This window comes from Amblyomma americanum, chromosome 2 (genome assembly GCF_052857255.1).
Source record: "Amblyomma americanum isolate KBUSLIRL-KWMA chromosome 2, ASM5285725v1, whole genome shotgun sequence".
Lineage (NCBI taxonomy): Eukaryota > Metazoa > Arthropoda > Arachnida > Ixodida > Ixodidae > Amblyomma > Amblyomma americanum.
Window position 1 is genome coordinate 37,623,053 of NC_135498.1, and position 12,597 is coordinate 37,635,649.

At 44.5% G+C, this 12,597-nt stretch overlaps 1 protein-coding gene across 1 annotated transcript; it reads right to left on the reverse strand.

Moving 5' to 3' along the window:
* Window positions 1–467: 467 nt before the first annotated feature.
* On the reverse strand, window positions 468–12,566 carry LOC144118485 (cytochrome P450 3A19-like). Its single transcript, XM_077651414.1, has 4 exons — window positions 12,482–12,566; window positions 11,245–11,382; window positions 10,438–10,600; window positions 468–942 (listed from the first exon to the last, which is right to left on the reverse strand). Exons 1-4 carry the CDS (start codon window positions 12,538–12,540, stop codon window positions 862–864), a joined length of 441 nt encoding a protein of 146 aa, XP_077507540.1. The 5' UTR covers window positions 12,541–12,566; the 3' UTR covers window positions 468–861.
* Between the last annotated feature and the right edge of the window lie 31 nt (window positions 12,567–12,597).

Consider the following 12,597-nt stretch of genomic DNA (forward strand, 5'->3'; position numbering starts at 1 on the left):
GATGCTAATAACGACGCTCAGCGTCTGCTTCGCTGTCTGATGCTTGCCTAAAATATGTAGGCTACTCTCCTAAATATTTATTCGCGAAGTTAGTTCCCGAAGTTAGTTCGCGAAGTTAGTTCCCGGGTTCGAACCCGACCGCGGCGGCTGCGTTTTTATGGAGGAAAAACGCTAAGGCGCCCGTGTGCTGTGCGATGTCAGTGCACGTTAAAGATCCCCAGGTGGTCGAATTTATTCCGGAGCCCTCCACTACGGCACCTCTTCTTCCTTTCTTCTTTCACTCCCTCCTTTATCCCTTCCCTTACGGCGCGGTTCAGGTGTCCAACGATATATGAGACAAATACTGCGCCATTTCCTTTCCCCAAAAACCTATTATTATTATTATTATTATTATTATTATTATTATTATTATTATTATTATTATTATTATTATTATTATTATTATTATTATTATTATTATTAAGTTAATTACACATTCCCATTCTGGGTAATCAGTGAGAAACGACCAAGTTATTTCGTTCGGCAGCGAGATCCCCGAGACGGAACATAAAACACAAAGTAGTGTTCTGTGTGCTGCCATAGTTGATATTCTAAGCTGGGGTGGTAATGGCATGTAGGCCAGCTGTGGCATCGTGAGAACACCTACTTATTATCGATCTTGATGAGACGTAATGATTGTGCGTCAGGTTTAAACGTCGCTTAGCAAGTGCATTATCTTGGTCGCGAACCTTACGTCGTCTTCCCGAACGCAGATTTTTAAGATTAAGAAAGCGCAGAGCGAGCGTGAAAGCGGTTGTTTTTCTGCGGTTTCATTATTGCGCAAAGAACCGTGAGGTGTGCGTAACGTTTGACTTGTATTGCTCAGTGGCGAGGAAGGATACGCAACTTCACTGCCGGACTTGATTCGAGAAGGTGGCTCCTGGGAGCAAACGTCGCGGGGACCTGAAAGAGAAAGTGCGGGAACGATTAATGTCGTTAGCATATTTAGGAAGCGCTGACCATTTGGAAAGACACTCGAATAGAGCGTAACACAAACGCGATCGCCAACTTTTTGAAGACATATAAGCAGCCGCTAGCCAAGTGCAACATTAAATAGACCTCAATCGTAACACTATACAGACGTGAATCGCCTTGTGCAGGGCACAGGAGACTGGTTACTAGAGACTGGGCACGCACTCCTATAACTATAAAATGGTAACAAGCTGGTGGTGTGCGAATAACTGAGGCTAATTACAGCATATTTGTCTTTTAAAGAATATTGTCTGGCATTCCAAGAGGAACACGGCAGTGGGGAAATAGCACATCTCGTGCAAAGCGCAGATGCAGGGACAAAATGCTTGTAGCTTACGTTATGCATGTAGTCAGCTCAATTGTCTTTTTGTTTCCCAATAGTGTATCGTGATTTTACTTAGTAAAGAGCCGCACTTCGAGGCCTTCAGGCAAAAAAAAAAAAAGAAAACGACTCCTCGTCTGGTGTCCAGGATTCGGTGGAGCAGTAAATTCGTACCATTTAGCGGTCAGTTTTAACGCGGCCCACAATGCATATAGGTTAGGACCTATTGTGTTGCACATCTACACTCCTACTGAAACGCTCCATATGAGACGCTCATATGGAATTATAGAGATATGGGAGTCCATAAGATATGAAAAAATATAAAAATTTATATCTCGTCTATACGGAGTCTATAATCATTCCATATAATTTCTATACGATTTCTGTACAGTGTATAGATGTCATATGGAGTCCGTAAGTTTTTATTAGCGTTTCTTTATAGTACATAATGACTACATATACTCCATACCGACTGTATAGAATTGATCATGAGAACGTATGAAATTATGGAAGTCGTCATATGGAAAATTTCAGTTACTCCTTAGGAAGGTGTCAGATCATTTTTTTTTGTAGCTACGACTACCGCACAGACAGACTCCAGCGGACACCAGGGTCCCGTAAATATTTCTCGCGTTCACAAATATCTTGCTGCTTGAATCAGTCGTCCGTCCCTCCAGACTGCGAGTCGCCCACATATTGTCCGCTCCCATTCGTGGCAGCATCATTGTGCTGGCATGTTTTTCATGCTGCGCGCTTCTCATCACGTCCTTGAATTTGTAGAGTTTCACGCACGTCACAGGACAGTACCACTCACATCTCGTGTATATCGGCGTCTGCTTTGAAAAACGTATACACTGCTATCATGTGCCAGCAGTCCAAGGCTAAGCAACGTGCTCTGACACCCGCGGTAGTTTTATGGCTCCCCAAGTCAGTTCTTTGGCCATTTAAATATTGACTTCTTTAATGAGACTAAATGAAAGAAGTTTGGGTGGAGGAGCTTATCTTGCAGGAGAGCATTACAATGTTTCATTTTAAGAAATAGAAGAAGCGGTGAAAAGTCGGGTAGGTGGGGGATAGTTTTCATGACGCCACGATGCCATGACAAGAGTAGGTGGAAAGGAATAATGTGGCAACAAGTTTTTTAATAGTACAACAATGTGTGTCAGTATAAGTCTGATCGGGGTCCCAAAATGCACACCCGTAGTCCGTTTCGGAGCTGATCATTTTTTAGGGACTTTAGTGGAGGAGGCGCAGAAGAGAAACTGCCACTTAAACCTAGCCGGCACCAATAGAGTTTTATGCCGAAAGCAATGGCGCTGCATTCAGGTAATTTTCCCTTTTTCAGAAAACCTGAGGTGTAAAATTTGACAAAAGGAAATTTTTACAGAGTTTCGGCCAGCTTTAAGAACCCAAATCGCCTCACTTTTTTTTGAAGTTAGAGTTTTCCAGCTATTACAGGAAAAGAATGTGCTGAAACCGAAAAAAATTGTTCTAAAAGCAGGATATTATCGTGACAACATGGAACATCACTGGGCGACAGCTAAATAGGCGTCGTTCTGTGAGATCGTGTCGCCGTCGTCGGAGTCATTCTCGCACTCAGAATCCTTTCACCAACAACCTGCACACCCGTTGTCCATAACATCGCAGCTGATATGATTTCACATTTAAAAGATGTACCACAAACTCCCCCTGCGCCTTTGCCACCAGATGCACTTCTGACGCATTTAACAGCTTCAGCCTTCCTCTGGCAGCGTACACAGCCACCTCACTAAACCACAAGGTCAAGCCGGGTCCCTAACATCCAACCTTAGACTCCCTTCTATACACCCTTCTACCCACTCACACCCTTATACCCACTTACACCTTTCTACCCATTTACACCCTTCTATAAAAGGGTGCGCGCTAGGGGACAGCTTACTCTCTTTTTACTGCCTTTGTGTTTACAGTGATACACAACACGTCCAATCCCTATAGCTACTACTACATCTGTTGACTGGTTAATGCACCCGGCTTCTTCGACACATTCAACGAAAACAGCGCGAAAGACAGGACCAAGAATAGGAGACAGCGCTGTGTCTATACTTGTTTCCTATTCTGGGTCCTGTCATTCGCGCGCTTTTTTCGTTGAAATCGTGTACCAGCTACCCGGCTTCTTTTTGTAATGAAATTCGACATTTTCAACGCCGCACTGCCGCACCCGCCCTCTCAATTTCAAGGGATGGATTATAGATGGATTGACGTAGATGACGGGTGGCTGCAACCGTCAAGCACGCCTAACCTAAGTCGCTACACCCTTATCACGCATGACGCCCTACTTCTCTGACACATGGATATACAGTGGACTGGCTCTGCGTTTTGTAGCGAGAGCTACATTGGGGTAGCATTTCGAGCCTTCAGCGTGGCGGCGCCGTGGAGGTGGCGGCGCCGCCACTTTGTGGCTGCGCTGCAACCCTGCGGCTGCGCTGCCACGCTGTTACGTGGTTGGTCACGTGGTGCGGAGAAGCTGCCGGTGGCGCGGCGCCGTGGCTGATCACGTGGTTCGTCATGTGGTTGTTCACGTGACCAGGTTCCACTCGGCCAGCTGTAGCTATCGCGTCACTCCAGGTTTAACCAGCGCTAAACCACGGCCAATTTTTTGAATGCGAGACAGCAGTTCAAATCCCCAGGATGAATAATAGGTTCTTTCTTGTCTTTGTTTTCTATAACACCATGCACGCACATCGTATGTCTCTAACATTGAAACTATTCCCTTGGGTAGTGTGTGTTCTTTGTAGGCTATATTCAGAGGTACTTTTGGGCCAGAGTCGTTTAAAAAGCTGCGAGACGACCCGGGAGGCTAGAGCGAAAGTTTGGATATCGTACCATTCAGAGAATGGAATTGCGAGTAGCGGGGCTTCCTTATAACAACGTCACGCAGCCACTTGTAGAAAAAGCTATTTCAAAAAGCCGAAATGGGAAGTGCCTACTTCCACCAGATGTGAATGTATAGGGTATTGTGCACACACACGCTTACACGCTTGGCAATAGCGGTGGCGGCAACGGCTATAGACCAGCAACATAAAAACCAACCTTCATGTTATAATGTCAACGGATTGCCAGTCTTTCGTGGGCTGCCGACGTCACTAGACAATCTGCGGGAGCCATATCCGTGGAAGCATCAAGTCGACTACGCCCCCTCACCAAAGCGGACTGCGCCCCCTGTTCTGCCTACATAAACCCGATGCATCGCAGCAGCCCTTCACACCCTTGGAAGTAGTGGTGGCGGCAACGGCTGTCGACAAGCAACCTAAAAGCCTGCCTTCATGTTACAGGTTGGTTTTGCTTTGCAGTTCTGTTTTTTTATCACTGCCGCTGCCGTTGATGCCTCTGTGTCAGAGAAGCATCATTTTATGTCTTTCTCCTGTTTCGTCGCCATGTCAAAGTTGACTGATGATGCCTTCGCTGCTCTCAGTTTTTGTAGCGATAGCTACATAACGGTAGCATTTCGAGCCTTCAGCGTTGCGGCAGCGCCGTGACCACCGTGGCGGCGCCGCCACGGCCACGTGGCAGGTCACGTGGTTGGTTACGTGGTGGGGAGCAGATGCCGGAGGCACGGCGCCATGGCTGGTCACGTGGTTGGTCAAGTGGTGCGGAGGAGCTGCTGTTGCCGGCGGTGCGGCGCGCAGGCGAAACCGAGCTGCAACAGCTGTGCGCATGCGCCGTGTCAAGTGGGACGAAGATTCAGAAGCAACTCACTGCGAAACGTAGCGGCGAAAGACTGAATTTGCAATTCAACTGAGCAAGTTCCACTCGGCCAGCTGTAGCTATCGCGTTACTCCAGATTTAACCAGAGCTAAACCACCGCAAGGTGCAGAAGATATAATGGAATGTGCAGTGTGTCGTCAGTATTACCCCCTAGGTAAAAGTTCCGGTGTCAATGAGCATACGTTTAAAAAGAAAAATGTTGAAAGAAAAAACTTGACATGCCGAGCATGTCGTTTAGCAAAATGCCGTACTAAGGAAGGGCAGCACTCAATTCTTCCCTCCCCGGCTTTGACTCAGCAACTTGCTGAAATAAGCAAAACCTTAGCCACTCTCACAGCAAAAGTGGATGACCTATCATTGTTTAAACTATCTGTAACCAGCATTGAAATGTCTGTCCAACACATGTCCGACACATATGATCAGCTGTTACAATGCTGCAGATAGGCATGAAAAAGAGATCGGCGCCATTTGCAAGAGGGTCGATGAAATTGAAACGAAAAATGACGCGGACAAAATTGGAAACTCGAAACTTGAACTGAATGATATAGAACGATACAGTCGCTGACAGAACATGGAAATTCGTGAATTATCCATCTCAGCAAATGAAACTCTGCTGGCAGAAGTGAATGACTTTGCGAATCAGTTAGATTTGCCATGCCTCACAGAGAGCGATATTGAAGGTCTAAATCGTCTGCCAGCTCAACCAAACTCGGTGCCGGCTGTACTTATCAAGTTTTCGACAAAATTGACAAAAACAAACTTGGACGGCAAAGCGTACAGGCCTCAAGGACAATGTCTACTTTGTTGACAACTTGACTGCTTTAAAATGAGAAGCTTTTGTGGCTTGCGAAATTCGCAGCCAAAGAAAAAAAAGATATGAATTTGCATGGACAAAGGAAGGGCAAGTTTACGTTCGAAAGGAAGCAGGTGCAAATGCCATCAGTACTGAATGAGTAGAAATTTTGTAATCTGCCCTCGTAAAAATTGTTTATACTAGAATCTACCTTTTGTTACCATGTCTTATTTCAATACTGATACATTTAACGACTTACTCACAACTGCTAACTACTCTGTAATTAAGTCTTCATCTATTTAACATTTAAATGCTCAGAATTTGAAAAAAAAAGAAACATAATGAGGGCGAAATAAAATCATTAGTGTACAAGTTTGATTTCTTGGCATTTACGGAAACTTGGTTCAGCTGTCATGAGGATGTCATGCCACTTGCACGGCACAATGAAGTGTCACAATTCATGATAAACAAACGCTGAGGGGGAGTATACATGTTCGTAAAAAACTGCCTGGTTTTTAGCATACTGAACAATTTCTCACTCGTGACTGACCGTTTTGAAGTTGCTACCATCCTGTACCATTATATAGCTGTAATGGGGGTGTACCACCTCCCTCACATCGATGTGGCTGTGCCTATTGATTTTGTTGAGTCTTTCTTGAAATTCACCAGTCATCACAAAATGCATGTTGTATTACTAGGTGACCTGAATATCGATATTATGATTGGTAACCCGACACAAATCAGTTTGATGAAAATTATGTTACCTTATGGCTGCGAAAACATCATTGAAATGCCCACTCGAATAAGTTGTCGCACGGAAACCTGACGTGATGTATGATTCACAAATTTTATACGCGATAATACCGGATCCGGTGTTTTATCTTCGGGAATAAGCGATAATCTTTCCTTTTTCGCACTTTTTTCGTATATGAAGAAACCAGTCACTTCTGTTTATATACCTAAAACCTATGACTAATAGAACATTGGTAAATTGTGTTTACTTATGTCTGAAACCAGCTGGGTTGATGTATATAAAACAGATGGCGCCGCGGTGGCTCAGTGGGTATGGTACTCGGCTGCTGACCCGAAGGACGCGGGTTCGATCCCGGCTGCTCTGGTCGCGTTTCTATGGAGGTGAAATGCTAGAGGCCCGTGTACTGTGCGATGTCAGTGCACGTTAAAAAACTCCAGGTGGTCGAAATTTCCCGAGTCCTTCACTACGGTGTCCCTCAAAGCCGGTGTCGCTTTGGGACGTTAAACCCCCCTAAACTAACTAAACTTAAAACAGAGAGCCCATCTGCCAAGTACAATATATTCGTAGAGAAAGCACTGGATGCATTTAACAAAAGCCTTTCCTATTGTACAAGTAAAAAATTCTGAACGGCCAAAAAAGAACGGATCTCTGGTGACCTTTTGCAGCGTATCAAACAAAAAAAAGTTTTATTTGTACGATTTCTTGAAACACGTAACTAAGAACATTTTAAGGAGTTTAAACTGTTTCGGATTAAGTGACACCCGGATTTAAAAAAAAGGCAAAGTCACTTCTTCATGGTCTAAGGTTTTCCTTAACGCTTAACGGTAGAACCCTGTGGCAAGGCATCAATAAACTATTTGGAAGGAAGCAACAACCCCATCTTTCTGAAATGCAAATAAATTGAGTTCTTAATAGCGACGTCCCGCTCGCTAACAAACTCAGTGCGCATTTTTTTAATGCAGGAAATTCCACTTAGTGAAGTCTTTTCTCAGCTGTAAAATCAATCGATTTTTTTCTGATCCCAGCATGTGTATGTTCAATGCTTTTATCTATTATAATTCTCTCTATTATAAACTCTATTCGCAATACATGCTCAACTGTCCCAGACGGCATTACTTCACTGGCAGTAAACGCTGCTGCTACGTTTATTACCATTCTTCTTGTATATATTTGTAATCTAATGCTTCGTACAAGAGAGTTCATGGAAAAAAAAATGAAATCTGGCCTGTGTCACAGAAATTTTGAAATGAGGCAATAAAAATGACCCCAATAACTATCGTTTTATTTCCGTACAACCGTTCTTTTCTGAAGTTGCTGAGAGATTGATCATCACGAGGGTACACGTATTTCTTCAATTCAATAATATCATTTGCGAGGAGCAATATGGATTTCAGCCTGAAAAATCTACGCAGGTAGCGCTGCTCGAAATCAAAAATCGTCTGATTCATAATATTGAACACGAGCTTTTTACTACGTTAGTATTTCCTGATTTTCCAAAGCCTTCGATTCAGTCAATCAGGACATTATACTTCAGAAATCATATATATATATATATATATATATATATATATATATATATATATATATATATATATATATATATATATATATATATATATATATATATATATATGGTATCCGCGGAACACCTCACAGGTTAGTTCAATGCTACTTGTCAAATCACACTCACTACACGTGACTAAATGATGCCGTATCCGACGCAGAAATAATAACATTTGGCGTTGCTAAAGGATCTATACTGGGGGCCCTTATTTTTACGCTATACATAAATGACACAGTAAACATTTCACCTTATCCTAAGAATGCTTTATATGCAGGTGACTCGAACGTTTTCTCTTCTGGTACTGATCTTCGCGAACTCGAGCGTCGTTCTAGCTCCTGGCTAGATGAACTGATGCTGTGGCTGGCGGAAAAAAAACTGGAATTGAATGTTTGAACGCAAAATTTATGCTTTTCCGCCTTGAAAATAATCTTATAGATTATCTCATCCAACTTCGGTTCAACAATACCCCGGCTGAACCTGTAAACTTCTAGCAAAAAATGGAAATGAAAATTGGTTTTTGGGGAAAGGAAATGGCGCGGTGTTTGTCTCACATATCGGCGGACACCTGAACCGCGCCGTAAGAGAAGGGATCAAGGAGGGACTAAGAGAAGAAAGGAATAAATATGTGCCGTAGTGGAGGGCTCCGGAATAATTTCGACCACCTGGGGATCTTTATCGCGTACTGACATCGCACGGGCGCCTTAGCGCTTCGCCTCCATCGAAACGCAGCCGCCGCTGTCGGGTTCGAACCCGGGAACTCCAGATCAGTAGCCGAGCGCTCTAACCACAAAGCAACCGCGGCGGGTTGCTGGAAATTCTTGGACGTATTTTTTCGTAGTCGCCTACTATAGGGTGACCATGCAAATAACGTCGGTTTACATGTAGCTCGATCTATTGGTGTGATCCAACGCATCTGGCTCCTGCTGCCCATGCAGACTAAAAAGCAGTTGTATGTTGGCCTAATCCATTCACAACTGGTATTTTGCAATTTAATCTGGGACATACATTCAAGAAGAACCCTAGTTTGGGTTGTTGGTTCATGTTTCACAAAGAAGACGGCGCGAAATACTGGGACAAAAGAGAAACGTACACGACAGGACCAGCGCCATCTGGGACACTTGCAACAAAACTGATTCAGCCAGACTATTTTCATTACAAAAGAGAGCTTTGCGAGCGTGTTGTTCAAATTCTTCCGTAGATGACTGCTTATTTCAGGCTTTTCATGTTCCTCCGTTTCCACTGTCTCTCAAGTTTTCTGTAGCTCTTCATAGTTATCATAAAATTAAGCAGTTCATTACATCATTCAGAAACACTGCGCGAACAGAGATATAAGCTACAGCCTACGAGTTACTGCTCTCATTCTCACTTGCGCCCGGGCTAACTGCGGCGCCCAATACAAATTCAACCAAATTGCCAGAATATGCATTGAGTATCCTTCATTAACTGATGAAGCCGTAACCTGAAAAGCTATTTTTCAATATAAAAGGAAAATGAAGATACTATTTGCGTTTACTGCTGACGCACCACATACATGCGACTGTAGTGTTAGCTTCTTCCCAACCAACTACTTCTTTGTCTCGCCAGTTGCAGCGTTACTGATGGATTTAGATTCTTTCATAATGCCTTGTGCCTTCATTAATTTCCCACTACGCTTAAAACTGAACTGAAGAATTTTGTTTTGAAATGAATTTGTTCATCCTTCTGCCATTGATGTGTTACACGGAGTGAAGCCTCGTCAAGAAGTATGCTATTAGCTTCTTCCTTTTATATGCCCAGATAGGCCCGATTTTGTATACCTCCTCCTAAACTGCTGACCCGAAAGAGGCGGGTTCGATCCCGGCCGCGGCGGTCGAATTTCGATAGAGGCGAAATTCTAGAGGCGCGTGTACTGTGCGATGTCAGTGCACCTTAAAGAACCCCAGGTGGTAGAAATGTCGGGAGCCCCCCACTACGGCATCCCTCATAGCCTAAGTTCCTTTGAAACGTTAAACCCCCACAGGTTTAACCAATCGTGTTTTTCACACCTATATTACATCAGCAATGACTGCAGACAACAGAATTGACAATTCTTAGTTTTCCGTCATAGCCTTAGCGGCCTTGGAACGTTAAACCCCCATAAACTAAACTAATTCTTTGTTAGTGATGCGAATTGTTTTTCATTCGCCAAATTATATATATCTTTTCTCCAGCACCTCGTTGCAGATAGTACAAAATCCATCAAGCTGCACCGAAATGAGGTAAACACCTACCTTCGTGTCGGTGCACCGCTCGAAGCGGACATCCCTTAGTATGCACGCGAATATTGTCTTCGCTTGGACGAGGGCCACTCGCAGCCCGATGCAGTTCCGTGGTCCGGCGCCGAACGCCAGGAACGAGAACGGCTTCACGGGGTCTTTGCTCTCCGGAAGAAACCTGGTCGGCGGAGACGAAGGAGTTAGTGTATTACGCACACAAACTGAGGTGCCGATGATCTAAACGGCCGAGACTTGGCGTACATGTTATTACTTTTGATCTAGCTTTCGCATGCAGAACTGCTGAGCTATGAATTGATCGGTTCCGCTAACTTGCTCTGCTGGCATAGCGTTGGCGGTAGAGTTCTACGAAGGCTGCAACACACGAAGTGTGCACACTGCAATCTCTTGGCCTGTTTCACTTGCAAATTCTCATGTCTGTCGAATTCCACCTTGAGACATCGCACTGTAGCGCGCACAGGCAGCTTGTAATAAACAAATAGGGTAAGAAGCTCGCACCTGACACGGGTGGAAGGAGCAGGCCGGAATGGTCGCACCCTGTGAGAGTTAACGGCCGAGGTACTTCTGTAAGCTTGCCCTTGATTTAAGTTACATGAAGTCATGAACGACTCATTGTCATTTTCAGTAAATAAATATTGCTAGGCTCGTCGACGCTGGTGTGCATGGCTTAATGTAGGAGGAGTATTAGGGTCATCTAATGGCTTTCTTCCTGGGTGCACTTATCGCTACGGAAATGCTTGTCTCATGTTTGCGTTTTCTTCTCACGTCAAGGTTAAGAAGGGAAGCCAAAAGGGTACAAAATACCTTTCAGGCTTGAAAGTGTAAGGATCCGGGAAATATTCTGGGTTGTAATGTATCCCGGTTATAGGTATATCAATGTACATTCCCGGCTTGAAGTCTATTCCGCACAACGTTGTTTCCCGATTGCAGCGCCTTGTGAGGCTGCTCAAAAGGAGAAACAAAAAATTCCACATAGCTGTTTTTTCTATACGAAGTAATACTATAACGGCCACGAAGACCTTGTCATAGGGTCCGCGTGCTGAAGAGAACAACGATCAGGTGCAAAGAAGGTGGCAGATCCACAGGATGTCGACTAATGCAAGTTTCGAGCTGAGGGTCTGTTGTTGCTTTGGTTGCACCCCACACCTCCACCACGCTTTTACGTGTGAGGCCTTTACTACGGACGGGGCCTTGTGAGACGTCCGATTACGGCTCTGGGTAGGGTCAGGGCCCAGAACGGCAGATACCTGGGATCGTCGTTCCATTCAGCACACTGATCGCATTTCACCGTCTTCGCGGCCGTTGCAGTATTAACATCATGAGCAAAGGCAAGTTAGACGCAATTAGATTTTTTTTTCACAGATATAGAAATCAAGTTCTCGAAGGAGCTATACACCGCAGCGGACACGGGACAGAGAAAGAAGACGACGCAGTCTTCTTTCTCTGTCCCGTGTCCGCTGCGGTGTATAGCTCCTTCATGTCTCACCAACTGGCCTGCACATCTACCCTCCTAAGTTCTCGAACATGTGAGGAATACTCTTGATAACCGAATCCAGGTGGGCCTGGATGATAAGATTCATGTCGGCCGAAGATCGAGGATTTCTGTGGTCATGAGTGTGGAAGACAGGAGTGAGGTATACAGCTTCTGCCATCAGCTCCCCCCCCCCCCCCTCCTTGGTATCTCGTCTCCCCTCCGAGAGAGGAGGTTTTGTTTTGGAGAGCGCTCTGTAAAAATCAAATACTTTGTTTTTTATTGACTTTGAGTTTTGCAGATTACTGCACTCCATGTGGGAAAGTTTAGAGCCGTCAATGAAATTAGTTGAACAGCTACATCGCAGAAACATGGAACTAATGGCCATTTCATGATCGCGCTTTAGTTTGGCATTTGTCTCCCAGTCTAACATTGAGTAAAACAAAACAAGCTTCAACAGCTTATAGCTTTTTTTTTCGCACATTCATTTTGCTCCGAAAAGAGTTTAGCCGGAACTTTTAACCCGAGGAAACAGCGAGAAATTTGAAACCAGCTGCCGGTCATACGTACAACGAGTCAGGCGTGTACATGCGCAGTGACTCCTTGACGCAGGCTTCGAGAAGAGGCATATCACTCAAGGCTTCAAAGGTCACCCCATGCTAGAAAACGAAGACAGATAAATCGTC